We start from the raw sequence: 20195 nt of genomic DNA on the forward strand, positions 1-20195 counted from the left end.
TAAATTAATGCTTTTATAAGATGCTCCAAAGAGCTCCCTCACCCTTCCATCAAGTGTAGACACAGACAGAAGACAGAATCCTTGAGTTGGAAGCAGGTCCTCAGCAGACACAGAATCTGCCAGCGCCTTCATCTTGGACTTACCAGCCTTCAGAATGTGAGAAGTGAATGTCTGGTGTTTAAGCCCCCAGCCTCTGGATATTCTGTAACAGCAGCTCCAGCAGGCCAAGATGGGACATATATGATGCCATGGAATCATAGAAGGAACAATTGCATTATTTCAAGGAGTGAATATCTTAATTGTGGTCCTCAGACCTGAGGTATCAGCATTTCCCAGGTACTTGTTAGAAGCAAAACTGTGGGGATCCCCCTAGACCTGCTCAATCTGAGACTTTAGGGGTAGACTCAACCATCTGTGGATACTTGACAAGCCCTCTCTGATGCTCACTCAAATTTGAGAACCTGCTTGGCTGCAGGAATCCAGACAAAAGTCTCACTGGATGTTGGTGGCTGACCAGCAGATATCTTTTGCTTTCCTCATGGAAAGTCGTCTCCAGCCTCTACCTTAGGAAGCAGGTAACATCCTTGGGAAGTTGCCAAAGTCTGAATGACAGAAGATATCAACCAACCATATGCCACTCAACCAGAACACTTGTGACTCAAGCTGGCCCATCAAGGTCCTTAAGAGCAGACTGGTTGATTCTGTGGCCACCAATGCTTTCAAAAGGCGTAGTTTAAATGTCACAGTGGGGACTTCCCTGGTGGTCCAGTGGTTAAGAATCCACCTTCCAATGCAGGGGACATGGGTTCAATCCCTGGTCTGGGAAGATCCCACATGCTAAGGGTTGGCTAACCTTGAGCACCACAACTGCTGAGCCCATGCTCTAGAACCCGTGTTCCACAATGAGAGAAGTCACCATAATGAGAAGCCTTCCCACTGCAACTAGAGAATAGCCCCTGCTTGCCGCAGCTAGAGAAAGCCCATGTGAAGCAACGAAGACCCAGCACAGCCAAAAAACATAAATAAATATTTCTTTAAATAAGTTTATTTTTAAAAGTCACAGTTAGCAGGGGCCAGGAGGTAGTGTTCTTAATGGGCAGCCCACCCACAATGAGAAATTTAAGAGATTCCCAGAAATGGATCAGAGGGGCTGCAAAGATTCCCGTAGTGGGGTTGGATTCCTTTTTTGCAGACGAGCCAGCTCATTTTATGATACCGTGGTTCCCACTGCTAGCCACTTAGGAGATGATTAATGCAGCCTGCGACTTCCCCAGACATTTATGGCACCTTCAGGAATAACAGTGACAATGGCTCTATCATGCCCGGTGGCTGCATACCCTTGGCGTTCCTCTTAATTATTTATATATTCTGGAGCGGCCAGGTTCCCTCCCACCAGTGCTCAGAAAGGTAATAAATGAGGAAAGTCAATGGTCTGTAAATTACAACATTGATTAAAGAAGTGATTACTGATATAACTCTTGCTCGGCTATTATGCTAATGCCTGCCCAGATCCAGGACAGTGTTTACATGCTAATGACAAGTCTGGGACAGCAATGAAAATTGGTTTCCACCCTTAATCAGTATGTAAACTCTTTTAAACCACTCTGACCATGAGTGAGAAGATCCATTCGTGTGTTCCCCTCCCAACTGCCCCCTGCCACTATCCCCAGCAGATGGAAGAAATTCACTCAGCCCAGCCCTCACCAGCTGCCCCTCCAAACAGAAGTGCAAGTTGAAGTTGAAAATTGGGCCCAGAGTAGTCATCTGTAGTTCCTAGAAGCTGGGGAAAGAAAGAGCAATCACAGGAGTTCATTGCTCAGCATCGGATGTTATTTAACCAGAGCCATAGACCCCCTGAAGGAGATACTGCTCCTTCCAGAGTATACAACCTGGATGGGAGACAGATAAGCACATTGACTATTACCACTTAGTATACAAGTGCTGCGCAAAGAGTCCAGGTGTGACTTCATTAACTCTGGAATGCTACACAAAACTCTGTGTATATGCATTTCTATGGCGAGAATTAACTTCTTCCCAAAGGAGTCTATGACTCCTAAAAGGTTAGGAAACACTGATCTAAAGCTTTCTGGAAGTTTTCAAAGTAATTTCTTGTGTTTCCACGGTTCTTGACTCCAAGTTATCTCAATATTTCGCATCTCCTCTTGACCCAAGATCTATGGCTGTGTTGAAGCAAGCATCCCCATGAAAAAAGAGCCCTGTTCATGCATCCATCTAGCTGTTCATCTATCCATCCTTCTATCCATTCATCCACGTATGCATGCATCCATCTATCCACTCATCCATCTATCCATGCATGCATGCATACATGTATCCATCCATTCATCCATCTATCCACCCATGCATGTATGTATTCATCCATCCATTTATCTATCCATCCATGCATCCATCCACTTAGCAATTTATTCACCCATCCATTCATCCATCCAATCATCCACCCTCCATTCATCCATCCATCCATCCACCCATTCATCCATCTGTGCATCCACTCACTCATTCATTCATCCATCCACCCGTTCGTGCAACCATCCATTCACTCCACTTTGCTGAGCTCCTGCTTCTTGAGCGGCTGGGAGGCACCAAGAGATCAAAGAAGAAAAAGGTATACTTATTGCCTTCAATGGTTTTACATTTCTGCAGCTGAAAATGCAAATTTACACAAGGGGTCAGTGTGATCCCATAAACTTGGCTATGCAAGATGGGTCATGTTGTGTCTCTACAACTCATCTTGATTTCTATTTTCAGTTTTCAATTCATTATGGAGGTGAAACATCATCCCAGTCTAATTTCTAGAAGACGTAACTACTATCAAGGCCTTGGGGAGGGGGCTTCTAGCCTTAAAGTGTTCTGTTCACAGCTCCTAGGGGGCACGCGTTATCAGTTGGAATCCACGTGGGTTACCTCTGATGTGGTCCCATCCTTGCACATGCTGCTCCTTCCAGCCTCCCAGGGAGCACAGGCATCCTCAAACTGTTTCTGAGTATCCATGGGGCTGTAAAGAGATCCATCTTCCTATGGGTTCAGCAGAGGAACACAAAATCTAGATGCTTGCAGGCTTTTATTTTTATTTTGTTTATATTTGTTCAGCTTTGTGTTCTGTCTTATCTCTTTCCTGAGGCCATGATCTGCTAGAAATGGGAAAAGAGAGGAGAGGGAATTCAGGGGAAAGAAACAGGTTGATCTTCACTAACGTGATGCTGCCATTCACAGAATGAACAGTAACAGTACAGATACACAGATAATCCTAGGGGGTCAGGGGAAGTGCTGCAAGCAGAGAAGGAACGCCGTTCCCAGGGAAAAGGAACATCATATATGAAGACCTGAGTGTTCTGGGGAACCATCAGGGCTGCGTGTAATTGGGACAGTGGGTGTAAGAACTGGGAGTAGAACTTTGCTGAGGAAGAAGGCTCTTCTTTTTCCACTTCTTCTTGAGGAAGTACAAGACCTTTAGATCTTGGGGGGCTGGTGGGGTGGGACGTGGGTGTGGCTGATCTTCTGGACAGACATCAGCCTGGAGAACAGACAACCTCTGGTACCTGCATCACATTCCCTGGATCCACCCAGAGTTCACTCCCAGCTGCAATTCTGACAAGATTCAACTTCACTTGGTGATTGCTGCTTCTCTCACACTGCTCATGCTTTCCATCCCAGGGCTTGTGTCTCAGCCTGGAATAGGGGGAACACATGGGCAGCACTCACCCAGTGAGAGAGAGGAGCGGTAGATTATATTTCTGTCTCTCACCCTGCAGGTTGACAATTCTGGGGGCTTTCCACGAGATCCCAGAAAAATAGAGCTCAATGGTCACAGCACCAAATGCAAAAATGGACCTTTCTACTGACCTTTCTTGTTTCTCTGGCTCCCTCAGCCTTCTCCCTGGTCCCCATTCCCTAGGGTCACCTCCTAAGTAAGCCAACTGCACAAAATCCTTGTCTCAGCCTCCGCATTGAGGAGAACCTACATTAAGCATGTGTGCTTTGCTAGAGACAAGGACAAATGGCTGAAAGGTGGTCTTCAGATCCCAGAGAACTTCTCCTCCTCCATCCTCTCTCTCTTGGCAGGTGTCCGATCATTGTGACTATGTCTTTGTCAACGGCAAAGAGATGAAAGGCAAGGTGGATGTGGTGGTGAACTTCACGTACCAGCACCTAAGCGCCCCCCTGCATGTCACTGTATGGGTGCCCCGACTGCCCCTGCAGATCGAGGTCTCTGACACGGAGCTGAGCCAGATTAAAGGCTGGAGGGTGCCCATCGTGGCCAGCAAGAGGTAAGTCCAGGATGGGGAGACACATCAGAGCCATGACAGCAATGGCTGTGGAAATGATGTCAACAAAGGAGTCAATGCAGGAGCCAGTGCAGGGCCCAGGTGATGCTGTTGCCATGGTGATTACATGATGCAGCCTAACAACAATCCTCTGGGAAAACCGAGACTCAGGATAACCCAGCCAGGCAGGAAGGCTGCTAAGCGGCCAGGTCAGTATCAGATCCAATTGTTTGCACTCTACATGGGCTCCTAGTAATCTCTCTCCTGAAAGTGCCCCTCCAGAAGGAAGCCACAAAAGTGACATAGTTTTCTAGCCTTTCAACCCCCAGAGAATTAAAGTTGGGGCTTATTTTGTCTATGTGAAACAGCGATTCCTTTTCTGTTCTGGGTGAATATCTATAATCTTGAAAAGCTCTGTGCATATCAAATTATTGGATAAAATCTACATGCATTTACACTGGCCCATTGGGATGCTATCTGCACTTAAACCAAAAGAAAAACTTCTATTCCATGTGACTCTGGATCATCCTGTATAGGAATCTGGGGTTTTGTTTCCTCCGCTCTGTGGCCCCCAGGTCAGCTACATAACAGTTGTTCCTGAATTATTGGTTTCCTGTATGACATCTTCCATCTTAAACCATCAGGGCTATTTTCCTGACTGTCTCCCAGGCACCAGAGTCTTGATTTTTAAGGAACAAGTAGTGTATTGGAGAAGGAAATGGCAACCCACTCCAGTATTCTTGCCTGGAGAATCCCAGGGACAGAGTAGCCTGGTGGGCTGCCACCTATGGGGTCACACAGAGTTGGACACGACTGAGCAGCAGCAGCAGTGTCTATCTCAAGAAAGATAAATAGGACAGTGAGATGGTGAGTCCACTTTTATAGAATGAACTTAAAGGAATTTGTCCTCCTCTGATGAGGAAGACAGCTGTGAATCCAGCCAAGACTTCAGACCATTTAGTGGTCTTGAGTGACCAAGATGTGGGTTTGTTCCATGTCCCTTAAAAAGGAAAAACTGACACTTGCTGGTTTCAAATCCAAGCTTGGCGGCTTTCTAGCTTTGTGAGTTTGGGCCAGCCACCCAACATCTCTGACTCAGTTTCCTCATCTGGACATAATAATTAAAGTTTTGCCTTATGGTGTTAAGAGTCCATCCATGAAGATCTTAGCATGGGCACATCTCCAGAGCATCATACCACTTTGACAAATAGACCTTTTTACAGTGGTGGAATGTTCTAGAACCACAGTATCCAATAGCCACTAGCCACAACTACAGTAGCCACTAGCACAAGGGGTTATGGAGTGACTGAGAAATATAATGTTGGGATTTGCTTAATTTTCTTCATTTAAATTAAATTGTAAATAGCCACACGTGGTTCTCAGCTACTTCGTGGACAGAATAGCTTTAATATTAATAAATATTAACTCTTACATTTTTTATTTGTCAACAGATGCCTTCAAGAGAGATAGTGTTTTGTGGGCTACATATACAGGAGGTGGGATATGGGGAAATTCTTTGGGTCATGCTGTTAAGTGGAGAGAGATGTTTAGTTCCTTCTCAATTAAGTCTGACCTTCCTCCTTTGGCAAGTACAATAAAGCTTCTTTGCATTGTTTAAAAAAGAGCCGGTGCTTTTGTGTGGTCCTGAGTCTTCTGCCTGGGATGCTATCTCTTGGCAATTGATGGGGAGGTATCTGCTTTGCAACTCCAGAGCATCATGAATTCCATCCTCTGACTCGAGAGCCTCCTCTCCTTCCCCATCAGGCCCACACGAGACAGCGAGGATGAGGACGAGGAGGAGCGGCGGGGCCGGGGCTGCGCCCTCCAGTACCAGCACGCCATGGTGCGGGTCCTCACCCAGTTTGTGTCCGAAGGGGCTGGCCCCTGGGGCCAGCCAAGCCACCTGCTCAGTCCAGACTGGCAGTTCGACATCACCCACCTGGTTGCCGACTTCATGAAGCTGGAGGAACCACATGTGGCCACTCTCCAGGACAGCAGGATCCTGGTCGGGCGGGAAGTTGGCATGACAACCATCCAGGTAGGAAGCTGGAGCCAAGAAGCTCTGCACACCCATCACTGAGCATGGTGTGCCTTGGAGGAAGGCAGTTTGCTAGCAGGGGTGGGTCCTCTGTTGGCATCCTGTGGACACCAGAAGGTGAGCCTGGACCAGCTCTTTGAATCCCAGGTAAAGTGGAGTGAAATTGATAGTCATTCAGTCATGTCCGAGTCTTTGTGACCCTGTGGACTGAAGCCCACCAGGCTCCTCTGTCCGTGGAATTCTCCAGGCAAGAATACTGGAGTGGGTTGCCATTTCCTTCTCCAGGGGATCTTCCTGACTCTGGGATTGAAGTTGGGTCTTCTGCATTGCAGGCAGATTCTTTACCACCTGAGCCACCAGGGAAACCCCTTTGAGTCCCAACCTCCTTCCAAACAGAAATGAGAAGGTGGCGCTGCACCCTCAGCACCTTCTGTGATCCCGCTCTCTGCTGCGTCCTTCATTCCCATCACCCCCACCCCAGCCCACCCTGCCTCTGCTTCTCCACCCTCGGAGCCCCCTCTCCAATCCGCACTTCCTACACTCTCTTAGAAAGAGCCTGCTCCCTATTCTGCAATACTTGTGCCAGTGGCCAAGGTAGGATTCCTTTCTTCCTTTCCTCCCTTCTTTCCTAAGTCAGCCTGTCATTCTGTCATGTAGTCATTCAACCAACTCTTCAAAATCCTGCTGTCTCTTCTGCCCAAGGAAAGGTACAGAAGGGTGGGATTTCAGGATAGATGGGAGGGCGCAGAAGGCCTTTTATTCAACCCATCAAGTCCTACTGACTCCACCTTTTTTTTTGGTTTGTTTGTTTAATTTTACTGAAGTATAGTTTGATCTACATTGTTGTGTTAGTTCTAGGTGTTACAGCAAAGTGATTTAGTTACACAAATACATATTCCTTTTCTTTGTTAGACTTTTTTCTCATAAGGTTATCACAGAATACTGAGTAGAGTTCCCTGCCAGTGCAGGGAACTGGTACAGTACAGTGCAGTAACAGAAATGGGACAGTAGGCCCTTCTTGGTTATCTGTCTTATGTATAGTAGTGTATGTGACTCCACCTTTTTGAAATGTCCTTCTGGATCCTTTCACAACTGCCCCAGGTGGGAAAGACTGATACATTTCTACCATTTCACCTGGACATCCCAAGTCCAACATTTGGTTTATGAGATGAAGCAGAAGGGCATCCCAGGTGGTGCTAGTGGGAAAGAATCCACTTGCCAGTGCAGGAGATGTGGGTTGGATCCCTGGGTTGGGAAGATCCCCTGGAGAAGGACATGGCAACCCACTCCAGTATTCTTGCCTGGAGAATCCCATGGACAGAGGAATCCTGCAGGCTAGAGTCCGTGGGTTCCTGAAAGAGGTGGACAGAACTTAGCGACTAAACAATAGCAAATGAGGCAGAAAGTAACATTTCAGCAGAGAATACATTGTACGGGGGGTTGGAGGGGAGACTGCTGCTGCTGCTGCTAAGTAGCTTCAGTTGTGTCTGACTCTGTGCGACCCCAGAGACGGCAGCCCACCAGGCTCCGCGGTCCCTGGGATTCTCCAGGCAAGAACACTGGAGTGGGTTGCCATTTCCTTCTCCAATGCATGAAAGTGAAGTCGCTCAGTTGTGTCCAACTCCAGACTAGACTGTCTATAATTCAGTTCCCCAGCTGATGGCCTAACTCACTTAGAATGGGATTCGGGTTGAACAGCTGTCTATGCGCCACTCTTCATGAGTCCAGCCAGTAGGACTGCCACGTATGGTTGACCAGTTTGTGCGGTATGCAAAAAATCTTCATCTAAATGGAGAGGGTCATTTCCTTTCAAAGACCCAATGGATTTTAATATTTATGTCAAGTTTCCAAAAGATAGAGCTAAAGTGTCACAGGGAAGAGTGACTTTATCTGATTCTCACATGACACGGGATGATGTATAGAGGGAAGTTCTGGCTCCTTCCCACTGTATTCTGTACCCTGTAGGGATGAACAGAGCATAGCTGGGAAAGGTTCCAACATCCATCCAGAAGCAGATGTGATGGATTGGTCTGTGTCTGCCCATCCCCCAGGTGCTGTCCCCTCTGTCTGACTCCATCCTGGCTGAGAAGACGGTCACTGTGTTGGACGACAAAGTTGCGGTGTCAGACCTGGCCATCCAGCTCGTGGCTGGGCTGTCTGTCACCCTCCACCCCAGCACGGAGAACAGCAGGGCTATCACAGCTGTGGCCACAGCTGAGGAGCTGCTGCGGGCCCCTAAACAGGTAAGGGCCCGGATGCCAGAAGGGAACAGGGTCCCGCCTGATCTAGCCAAAGGGGAGGGAGGTGGGAGGAATGGGAGCAGGGTAGCCAAACCACATCCCAGGAGGAAGTGATGCTGGCTGTGTAAAATCCACGTGGCTTTGAGGTTCGAGTAGTGGGGTCTGGATGAACTAGAAGAGTGGTACCCAGTGCCCAGAGGTGGACGAACCATCTGGGCAGCAAACTCTCAGAAATCCAGCTGCTTCAGATAACACCCACTGTCGTTCACAGTTCTGTGGGTCAGGAATCTAGGTGGGCTCAGTGGGTTACCATGCTCTGGGGTCCACAGGCTGAGAGCACAGCATCTTATCAGGATGCTCTGGGGACGAATCCACTTCCACTCTCACTGGTGTGGTTGGCGGAATCCAGCTCTGTGTGGTTGAATGCCTGAGGTTTCCTAGGTTTGTTGCTGCTGGCCGGAGCCTCTCTCCACTTCCTTCTCTCTGCCCACACCCTGCACCAGCTTCAGAACCACTAACAGTGCATAGAGTCCTTTCCATGCTTGCAACCTCTGAGTTTCCCTCTGTCACCACCCAGAAAAGCTCTTCTGCTTCCAAAGGCTTGTATGACTACAGCAGACCCATCCAACTCAGCTAGGCAGCTCTCCCTAACTTCACCTGTGCCTATAACATCATAAGAGGGACATCTCATCACGTTCTCAGGTTCAAAGGAATAGGGTGGACCATTCCAGAAATTCAGCTGTTGTTACCTGGCTTTGTTCCAGACTATCACCAGCAGGTACCTGCAAATAGAAGGGGGAAAAGTAGGAACAGTGAGAGACTTTATTTTCTTGGGCTCCAAAATCACTGCAGATGGAGACTGCAGCCATGAAACTGAAAGATACTTGCTCTTTGGAAGAAAAGCTATGACAAACCTAGACAGCATATTAAAAAGCAGAAGCATTACTTCAAATGCTTGTCAAAGCTACAGTTTTTCCTGCAGTCATGTATGGATGTGAGAAGGCTGAGCACTGAAGAATTGATGCTTTCAAACTGTGGTGCTGGAGAATTCTCTTGAGGGTCCATTGGACATCAAGGAGATCCAACCAGTCCATCGTAAAGGAAATCAGTCCTGAATATTCATTGGAAGGACTGTTGCTGAAGCTGAAACTCCAATACTTTAGCCACCTGATGCGAAGAACTGACTCACTGGAAAAGACCCTGATCCTGGGAAAGACTGAAGGCAGGAGGAGAAGGGGGTGACAGAGGACGAGATGGTTGGATGGCATCATTGACTCAATGGCCATGAATTTGAACAAACTCCCGGAGATAGCGACAGACAGAGGATTCTGGCGTGCTGCAGTCCATGGGGTCTCAAAGACACGTGACTTAGCAACTGAACAACACAACCACCCGGCTTTGTTCCAGAGCATCACCAGCAGGGGCCTGTAGGGGGTTCTCATTCACATCCAGCTCACAGTGCTGGCACCTCTGCTCACCTCTCCTGGGGAAGGACACTGGCATGGTGTTGGCTGGTTTAGAAAGAGCAGAGGAGGAAAGTGGGGAGACAAAGCAGAAGGCATGAAGCTATTTCCAAGAACTAGTAATTAATTAGGGGACGATTGGCATTGCCACCTCCCTGGCGTGGGGCAAGGCCACCCATCAGCTTCCAGCATCACCCATCCGTCTTCATCGGCTGATGGTAATTGGAGGGCCCCAGCGCTGCCTACAGGGATTTATGGATGGAGTTCATTCAATTTGCAGACATGACTCTTGAAAGAATAGGAGCTCTAAATCATGCCCGGACGTGTGTTATTTTAAGTATTTCAGAATTTCTCATCTTTAGGGAAATGTGCTGGCTTCTCCCCAGACAATCCCTATGTTCCAACCTCACTGTCATGAGCTAATGGAAAGACCTGGTCTCAGTCACAGAGCAGGGCTGATGGAGATGGATGCTGGCAAGCCTGCAGTGTTCTGAGGGCTTAATTCGGATTGTCTGCTGTTCAGAGGGGCTTGTTTGATGTTAAGTTCGTTTGCTGTCTCGAGTTGGTAAAGAAAAATGAACTCTAGATGAAAAGTCAGCCAAGATGAACTGGCACAGTGCATTACCAGTGTTTTATCTCAGTCCTTGGAGTGTGGAAGGCTGGCCTCTTGTTCTTGATATTTCCAACTTTGAAATTCAAAAGGTTTGCCATGAATATGAGGGCAATCGTATTATACTTCCCCGTGCCCTATTAGTTCTGAAGAAAGCTAGAATAGTAAAGAGAAATGAGGTCTCCCACAGCATGAATGCATTCAACTGAGACTTTAGAAGGGAGTCTGTCCAATGGTGTGATTTCTCAGTTGATGAAGCTAAAGGAGAGAAGGGCAGGAAACAAAATTCCTGAGCCAATCGTGTCTTAGCTTTGATTCCCCCAGAAGCTGAGCCTGAGAAGGATCTGCATGCCAGGACTTCATCTGGGCAGTGAAGGGAACCCTAGAAGGGAGTCTGGAAGTGAGGGAAGGGAGGAAGGAAAGACAGCCAAAAGAGTGTGTACCCTGAACTTATGGTTGCCAGGGGGAAGGATGGGGGAAGGAATAGTTAGGGAGTTTGGGATAAACATGTACCCATTGCTATATTTAAAATGGATAATAACAAGGACTTACTGTATAGCACAGGGAACTCTCCTCAATGTTATGTGGCAGCCTGGATGGGAGGGGAGTTTTGGTGAGAATGGATACATGTATATGTATGGCTGAATCCCTTTGCTGTCCACCTGAAACTATCACAATATTGTTAGTTGACTGTACTCCAATATAAGACAAAAAGTTAAAAAAAAAAAAAAAAGTGTATTCCTAACTCAGCCACCACTGTGGGGAACTGGAGCCTGGATCTCCTGGGAAACCATCAGGCAGTGTAGAAAAGACTGAAGTGTCATTATACCTGAGGGGCAAGGAAGCTGGGATATTTATCACCCTTCCCATTAGCCCTTATTGGAGGGCTGCTTCTGGGGGGTGTTAATTTTTCAGCACTTCCAGCTGTGGGCATGACCACATGGGTTTCAGAGGTTAGAATGCTCCTTGGCAAGACGACCTTGCAAGTTTGACAGCTGAAAGTCAAGCAGGCAGGTTTTGTGGGGTAATGGGCAGATGCCAACAGCAAGCACACACCATCTTCAGATTTCAGGTACATTCTCACTCACTCCTAACAGGAGGCTGGTGTTAGTCTGGGCTTTCCATCAGTGATAAGAGACCTAACTCAGGCTGGCCGAGACAGATGTAAGAATTTATCAGTTCATGTCCAAGCATTTGAATCTTCAGGTAAAGCTAGATCCAGATGCTCCAGTGTGTCAACAGAAACCTTTATTTTTAAGGACTTCTCTGGCGGTCCAGTGATTAAGACTCTACACTTTCACTGAAGGGGATACGGGTTCAATCCCTGGTTGGAGAACTAAAATCCCACATGCCAAGCTGCATAGCCAAAAAAGTAAATAAGTAAACCTCCGTTTTTTAAAATGAAATGCTCTTTTTAAAAACAAGTTTCATTTATTAAAAAAAAAAAAAAAGAAAAGAAACATTTTGGCTGCACCCTATGGCATGTGGGATCTTAATTCCCCTGCCAGGGAGAGAACCCACACACCGGCATTGGAAGGCAGAGTTTGGACCACCAAGGATGTCCTCAGGAGCCTTTATTTTTATTATTGGCACTTGTCCTCAATTCTGGAAGCTGTCCAGCCATTAATTCTTTGACTTTTAAAGTTCTCCCATATTCTTTCCTTCTGTAACTCTTAACAGAAGACTGTTGGTCATTCTCTTCCTCATTTCTTCAACCATCCTTTCCCATGCTTCATCAATTTATATTCCTGAGGTTACATTCTGGGTGAATTTCTTGACTCAGTTTCCCAGTAACTAATTCTCTCCTCAACCATGTCTAATCTGCTATTCAGACTGAGTAATGAATTTCAACCAGAAGATTTTTCACATCTATAAGTTCTGTTTGGTTCTTTCCACAGCTCCCTGTTCTTTTTTCCAGTCTTTCCCACTCATTCAGAGTAGTTTTTACTCTTCTTAACTCCCTTTAACTATTGTCTTTCATTGGCTAGTTTTTGTTACTGGTTTGTTTTATTTTTATTGTCCTAGTCTTCTGATCTTTGTATGTGAATTTTTTCTGATTCTCTCTCATGGTAGAGCCTTCTTTTGTAAGGATTGATTTTTCTTGTTTTTTTTCATGAGCATCTCTTGAGCCATGATTGCTTTGCCCTATGTGGTTTCTGAGAAATTCCTGTAGATTTTTGCATGTGTGTGAGTCTAGCTTCCAGTTACCATCTTTGCTTGCAGCTCCTGCAGCATCGGATGGTATAACTTCAGACACCACACTCAGTTATGGGGAAGGGGTGGGGTTCTGATTTTCAGGAAGACGTTTTCCCACTCAGTGCTCAGAGCAGAAATGAGCATCTTTGCTGTGTCTCTGATCCAGTGGATAGGATTTCTCATCTCCGTATGTGGAGAGGAATCCTAGCTTTATGTTAAAGTTCTCATGCCCATCTGACACTTGCCCAGATGGGTATCAACATCCCAGCCACTGGCTGGTGGGTCTTCTGAATAGTTCTACACCCCCTCAAGCAATCTCAGTAACAGTTACCTATGTGTATCACTGTAGTATGCCTTCTTTTTAAATTTCTGATTCCTAGGAATTTGCATCTCTTATTTGTATTTTTTACCTAGGTTTTAACTAGTTTATACTCAGCCATCTGTTGAGTATGACATTCTCTGTTGTTGTGACATGCTCTTAAGAGTCTTTCTCTCTCACTATGTCAACTTTCTTTCTCCTGTGCTGGCCTCAGATTCCAGCAGATTGCTTAAGATTGCAACCACTTAAGTGGTTGCAGGAGGGCCATTCCCCATTTCCAGGCTTCCATCCCAACTCAGTAGTCCCAGAGGAAATAAAATTATTCTCTAATTTCAGCAAAAGCCCAGAGATCACATCCCATTGGCTGGTTTGGATCATGTGCTCCTTCCTGAGTCAATCACTGGGATCAGAGTAGTGGAATGTTGTGATTGGCCAGACCTTGGTCACATGCCCACTTCTGGTACTGGAGGGTGGGGTGCATCCCACCCATGCTCCTTGGACTCTGAATGGAGGAAAGACTTGGGTCTGAAAGGAAAATTAGTGTTCTAGCTCCCATCAGAAAAGAGGAATGGAAATTGGATGGGCCAAATAGATGTTCATCTCAGAACCTTTAGGTACTTTAAGTCCCCTACACATGAACCTTCAAGTTTTAAACTTTAAAAGATGCAAACATGTGTTTGCATGTCCAGTCACATAACTTAGTTCGTGTGTCTGGTGTCTATTGTCACATGGTGCATCCTCTACAAGGGGTTGTGCTTTTGTGTACTTTATAGTACTGTATAAAGTACAGTAGTGCAGTATCTTTATTTCAAGCCCAGGATGTCTGGAAGCAAGTGCAAAGGCAGCAGTGATGTAGCTGATACTGTACTATACTTTTCAAGTTCCTGTACTGTAAAGTTAAAAATGTTTTCTTTGTTTTTTGTGTTTGTTTGCTTTTTATGTATTATTTGTGTGAAAAGTATTATAAACTTATCACAGTACAGTAGTAGATAGCCAGTTGTGTTTGTTGGGTACCTAAGCTAACTTTGTTGGACTTAATGAACAAATTCAGTCTTGGGACTGAACTTGTTCGTATGTAGGGGACTTACTGTATTCACATTCCCACTTTCAGTTGGGGGAAACTGAGGCCCAGAAGAATTGGTTTAAAGAAAGATGCTCCCAGGGAAGCAGTGGATCCATGCATTTAATTCAAAACTCCCACTTCAAACTCTCTGCCTTTTGTCATAGGGTCCAGCGGCCAGGATTAGAAGAAACACTGATCCTTCACCCATAGCAGACTCCTGAGTTCCATTAGCTGTTCCCAGCCATAAGATCACTGCCCCTTTCCCTCCCTACTCTGCTTCTTGCTTTGCCTTTGTAACATCCAGTAGATTGTCCAGTAGCAGTTACCCTAGTCATTTCACAGCCAGCGCCCACCCATCTCTCTCCTGATCTCCAATTACCTTCCTTCCTCCCTGTCATTAAACCAAACATTAAAATTAAAACTCAGCACATCAAACTTATGCAGAACTAACATCCCAGCCCAGCTCCAGGAAACATCCCAGCCTGCCATGATAAACAGCTGTGTATTGCTTTTTTTTTTTTAATTAATTTTTATTGGAGTATAGTTGCTTTACAATGTTGTTAGTTTCTGCTGTACAGCAAAGTGAATCAGCTGTATGTATACATATATCCCCTCTCTTTTGGATTTCCTTCCCATTTAGGTCACCACAGAGCATTGAGTAGAGTTCTCTGAGCTACACAGTAAGTTCTCATTAGTTAAACTGCTGTGCATTGTTTATTATCTGTCAGTTTTCTAAAGACTACTCAGTGACTGGCGCGTGGCCTGACACAGAAGAGGCTTTTAATACATGTCCCTGGAATGATCAGATGAATGAAAATTGGACCACTCAGTGCCTGTTCTTAGAGGGACTGGGAAGAATTCCAGACACAACACAATTGTCTCCTGTAGTCCCTGGCCTGGTCAGTGACCTCAGAGTCAAAGGCAGCCAGGAAACTAACTAGCAACCACGGTTAAGACTCAAGACAAACTGCCTGGACTCAACCCCAACTCTGTCAGTTAGCTCTGCAAACTTGGGCGAGCCGTGGGTCCCTGCCATGTTTCAATCTACTCACCTGCAGAAAGAGAAATATGCGTAATAGTATCTACCTTGTATATTGATGGGAAGATTAAATGAGTCGCTAATGAAAATGACTTAGAACAGGGGCTGGTACCCAGGAATCACTATGGACATCTTAGCTACCATCACTCCCATGGTAGTAGAATAATGGTACACCAAAGACTGCCACATCTAATTCCTAGACCCTGTGAAAAGTCACCTTATGTATCAAAAGGGATTTTGCAGTGGTGATTAAGGATCTTGAGATGCAGAGATTACCATGGATTATGCAGAGAATGGAATACACTGAACTCAGTGTCATCACAAGGGTTCTGATGAGAAGGAAAAGTGGTGCATCAGAGTGAGGGGCAGGAAATGTGAAGGCTCCAAGGACACGCTCAAGTGAAGTCTTCCTTAATAAATGTAATGGAGCCTTAATTCAGTGAGGGCTGTTTATGGGGTCTTTTCCCCCTTGTAAGGATTATGCTGGAGTTGTCTTTGCCTATCTGCATTTGTTCTTGTTTCAATTAAGCTGTCTCTCAGATCTTTATATAAACCCTAGATGTTTTTTCCCCCAGCTTCATCAACCACCAGGTCTGGATTTTCAGTCCTGCCCCTGAGTCTTTGGGTTCTCCTCTAGGATTGGTAGGGGCAGGAGCGAGATGCAGGATCCTAAGAGAAGAAGCGTCTCCCCCATTCTCACCTCCTCCTATCCCCCGTGGATTTTCTAACTGCCTCTCTCCCCACAGGAAGCTGTGGTCAGCACTTGGCTCCAGTTCAGCGATGGCTCCGTGACGCCCCTGGACATCTACGACACCAAGGACTTCACCCTGACAGCCACCTCCCTGGACGAGGCCATCGTGTCCGTCCCCCAGCCCCGCTCGCCCAGGTGGCCCACTGTGATGGCTGAAGGCGAAGGCCAGGGACCTCTGGTCCGAGTGGATCTGACCATCGCAGAGGCCTGCCAAAAATCCAAACGCAAGAGCGTCCTGGCAGTTGGCGTGGGGAGCGTCAGGGTCAAGTTCGGGCAGAACGACGCCAACTCCAGCCCAGGTGTGGACTACGAGGAGGGTGAGATCAAGAACCACGCCAGCGACCGGCGCCAGAAGGCCCAGGAAGGACCCTTCTATGGCAGCTCCTCCGCGGAACGCGAGGAAGGGGTCCTCCGGAGGGGCAACCCCACGGCCAAGTCACTGCTGGACAACAAGGTGGGCAAGAACAGCCGACTGGACGGGGGCCGGCTGGCGGGGGAGGGTCAGCTGCAGACCATCCCCATCGATTTCGCCAACTTCCCGGCACAGGTGGACCTGCCCCAGGCGGGGGGCGGGCGCGGGGCCAGCGACCTGGTGCAGACTCCCCGCGGCCTGAGCGATCTGGAGATCGGCATGTATGCCCTCCTGGGGGTCTTCTGCCTGGCCATCCTCGTCTTCCTCATCAACTGTGCCACCTTCGCCCTCAAGTACAGGCATAAGCAGGTGCCCCTGGAAGGCCAGGCCTCCGTGACCCACTCGCATGACTGGGTGTGGCTGGGCAACGAGGCGGAGCTCCTGGAGAACGTGGGCGATAGCTCTCCGCCGCAGGACGAGCACACGACCATCATAGACCGCGGGCCAGGGGGCTTCGAGGAGAGCAACCGCCTCCTGCTCAACGGAGGTTCCCAAAAGCAGGGGCAGAGCCAGATCCCCAGGCCGGCCGACTCTGGGGGCAAGCAGGGCAGGGACCAGAAACACGAGCCCCTGCACTCGCCCACCTCCAAGAGGAAAAAGGTGAAATTCACCACCTTCACCACCATCCCCGCCGACGACGGCTGCCCCACCGTCAACTCCATTCTGGGCGGGACAGAGGAGGACATCAAATGGGTGTGCCAGGACGTGGGCGTGGGTGCCCCCAAAGAACTCAGAGACTATCTGGAGAAGTTCAAGGACAAAGTGTAGGCCCCTCTGGTCGAAGGACCAGCGCCTGGACACCCTCCTTCAGCTCCACGGTAGATCTGGGGCTCAACAGGGACTCTTTGGGGCCCATCTTTGAAACTATTCATAGTTGGAAGTTCTGAAGCCAGAAAGGGACAGTTTTGTGATCAGAGGTTGATGATGGCAGACTTTCTCAAGTCGGAAGGAAAAAACTCTGGGAACGGAGCTGATGGAGACATTTTAACTGCGCAAGGCCAAATTAGGAAGGTTATTTTATGAGTCAAAATATAACCCAGACAAGCTACCAAAAAGTATTTGTTAAAAAAAAAAAAATGCAAAAAAAAACCAAAAACAAATAAAAACAGACAGAAGTAATCATCTGTTTATATTTCTAATAAAGGATCAAAAATATAAAACTAGGGCCTGCTTAGAGACATTTTCCATTTTAATTCAATTTTCTTTTTCCAAGGACACCCTTTGACTGTCACCCTGGGCTTGGGGAGGAGACATTTCTGAATATGGGTTGTCTCTTGGGATAAACTTGAATATTTTCACATCTTTACTTAATAATCTTTTCTTTTTCCATATTCTCTCCCCCCACTTTTTTTTTTCTTTCTGTGTCTTAGACTTCCATTTGATTTATGTTTAATGTTTATTCCTGAGGATCAAATGGCATATTTTCCTAAATTAAACAAGTTATATTCCTATACAGCGGATAAATTTTTAGAAACCATGTCAGTTAATCCATTCTTTAAGTATTATTTTTGATGCTTTGCTTTATCCCTCCAGCCTTGTTGATATCTGCTGGGTTTCTACAATTAGGGGGAGTTTGCAGAGCCTTTGCTGGGATGGGGGGAAAGGTCACCTTCACCCTCCTCAGGGCCAAAACCAGTGGGTGGGACAGTGGCAGGGGTCAGTTGCAGAGAGCCCAGCCAGGGACCCCTGACTCCTCAGTGACTCCATCAGTGGTGCCCTAGGGATACTTCTATCAGGGGAAGATGAGGTCAGAGCCACAAGCCGAAATCCATCCACACCAGTAATCAGCGCCAACCTCAAAGGGTAGACCTGACCCAAGACACACTGATATCATGAAACAAACAAGGATCAAAAAAGTGTTGGAGGGCTTTTCTGTTGTTTTTCTCACTTTGTTGGGCAGGGCATAAGGGAAAAGACAAAAATCTATGTTAGATTGTCAATCAACTGTGGTTTTTTTAACAGCCTAATTGTGTAGCAGCACATTGCAAAATGCATTCATCCTAAGTGAAGCCGGATCCCATGGACAGTGGAGCCTGGCAGGCTATGGTCCATTGGGTCGCAGAGAGTCGGACACGACTGAAGCAATTTAGCACACACAAAGAGAAGCCTATGAGGCAGAGAGAAACTAGGGTCATAAACCCTCAGAGTCCAGTCTACCTGCAGATGCTGGCGAGGAAGACTACAGGCGGTCACGTGATCCTCTCAACATAGCGGTGCCTGCAGCTACTGGGGTTGCTTCCTGTTTTTATTTTTTTAATTACTAAAAGTGATAGCTAAGAAAGGGTCCTGGAAGCCTCATAACCTAGACTGGACCTTTTCAAAAGATATTTCTAGCACATATTATAGACAGTAAAAAGGAGCTATTTATTTATACCTGTGATGCCAATTGTCATTAAAACATTTTCCGTGGCTTGACAAGTCAGTGTCTTGTGGGCTGTCTCTTATTTCACTTAACTCTTATTCCTACTTCTCCCCATCAAATGTACAACGTGTTGAAGAAATAAACCTGTCTGCTAGGCTGGAAGGAAAACAATATTCTGTTTGTTGGCTTGTTTTCCTCTTGGTTTCTTGGCTGATCCGCAGTAATTCCTCATAAGGGAAACTTTCAGTCATCTGTCCACTGTTGTCTACACGAGGGGTTCTCAACTGAGTGTGCTCAGGATCACCAGGGGGAAATGTGTATTCCTCAAGAGTTCCAGAGTGATGCTGATACCGTTGGTCAGAGGTTCCCCACTTGTGAACTTCCAATTTACATCAAACATGAAAGAGAGCCTTGACATCAAATGGGAAACTGTGTTGAAACTCTCATCTGGGGAAAAGGTGTACTTTTATTCTGACTGGTTTTGCATTTGTTGTTGCTTGAAGTTTCAGTGGGATTGTGGTGGCTGTTGGCTGGTTGAGGGAAGAGAATTTTTTGGTTGAAGTTGAGGGTTTTTTTTTAATACCTGTTTTATTTTTTAATTTTTAAAAAATTTTGAATAACTTTAAAAAATTACTTTCTGTCTGCAATTATTACAAAATATGGGCTACTTTCCCTGGTATTGTACAATATATCTTTATAGCTTATTTATAACCAATAGTTTGTACCTCCTAACCCCCTCCCCCTATTTTATCCTTTCCCACTTTCCTCTCCCCACAGGTGACTACTAGATTGTTCTTCCAAGTCTGCTTCTTTTTTGTTTTATTCACTGGTTTGTTGTGTTTTTTCGATTCCACATGTAAGTGACATCATATGGTGTTTGTCCGTCTAACTTATTTCACTAAGCATAATACCCTCCAAGTCCATCCATGTTATTGCAGATGGCAAAATTTCAATCTTTTTCATCGCTGGGTAGTATTCCATATATACTTTATCCATTTATCCACATCTTCTTCATCCATTCATCTGCTGATGGACACTTAAGTTTGTGTGCATATTTTGGCAATTATAAGTAATGCTACTCTGAACATTGGGATTCACTTATCTTTTTGAATGAGTTTTTCTGTATTTTTCAGATATAAAGCCAGGAGTGGAATAGCTAGGTGATCAGATCAGATCAGTCGCTCAGTCGTGTCCGACTCTTTTCGACCCCATGAATCGCAGCAGGCCAGGCCTCCCTGTCCATCACCAACTCCCGGACTTCACTCAGACTCACGTCCATCGAGTCAGTGATGCCATCCACCCATCTCATCCTCTGTCGTCCCCTTCTCCTCATGCCCCCAATCCCTCCCAGCATCACAGTCTTTTCCAATGAGTCAGCTCTTCGCATGAGGTGGCCAAAGTACTGGAGTTTCAGCTTTAGCT

The 20195-nt window shown here is 46.5% G+C and overlaps 1 protein-coding gene across 1 annotated transcript in view; it reads left to right on the forward strand.

Annotated features, from left to right (window-relative positions):
• The window catches only part of TMEM132C (transmembrane protein 132C), a 452942-nt gene extending 433609 nt beyond the window's left edge, over positions 1-19333 (forward strand). The window contains exons 6-9 of the mRNA XM_070386332.1: positions 4078-4283; positions 6045-6318; positions 8370-8561; positions 15995-19333. Coding sequence (XP_070242433.1) covers positions 4078-4283; positions 6045-6318; positions 8370-8561; positions 15995-17179 — 1857 coding nt within the window. The 3' untranslated portion in view covers positions 17180-19333. The remainder of the gene's footprint in view (positions 1-4077; positions 4284-6044; positions 6319-8369; positions 8562-15994) is intronic.
• The last annotated feature ends 862 nt before the right edge of the window (positions 19334-20195 follow it).

Source organism: Bos mutus, chromosome 17 (genome assembly GCF_027580195.1).
Source record: "Bos mutus isolate GX-2022 chromosome 17, NWIPB_WYAK_1.1, whole genome shotgun sequence".
Classification (NCBI taxonomy): domain Eukaryota; kingdom Metazoa; phylum Chordata; class Mammalia; order Artiodactyla; family Bovidae; genus Bos; species Bos mutus.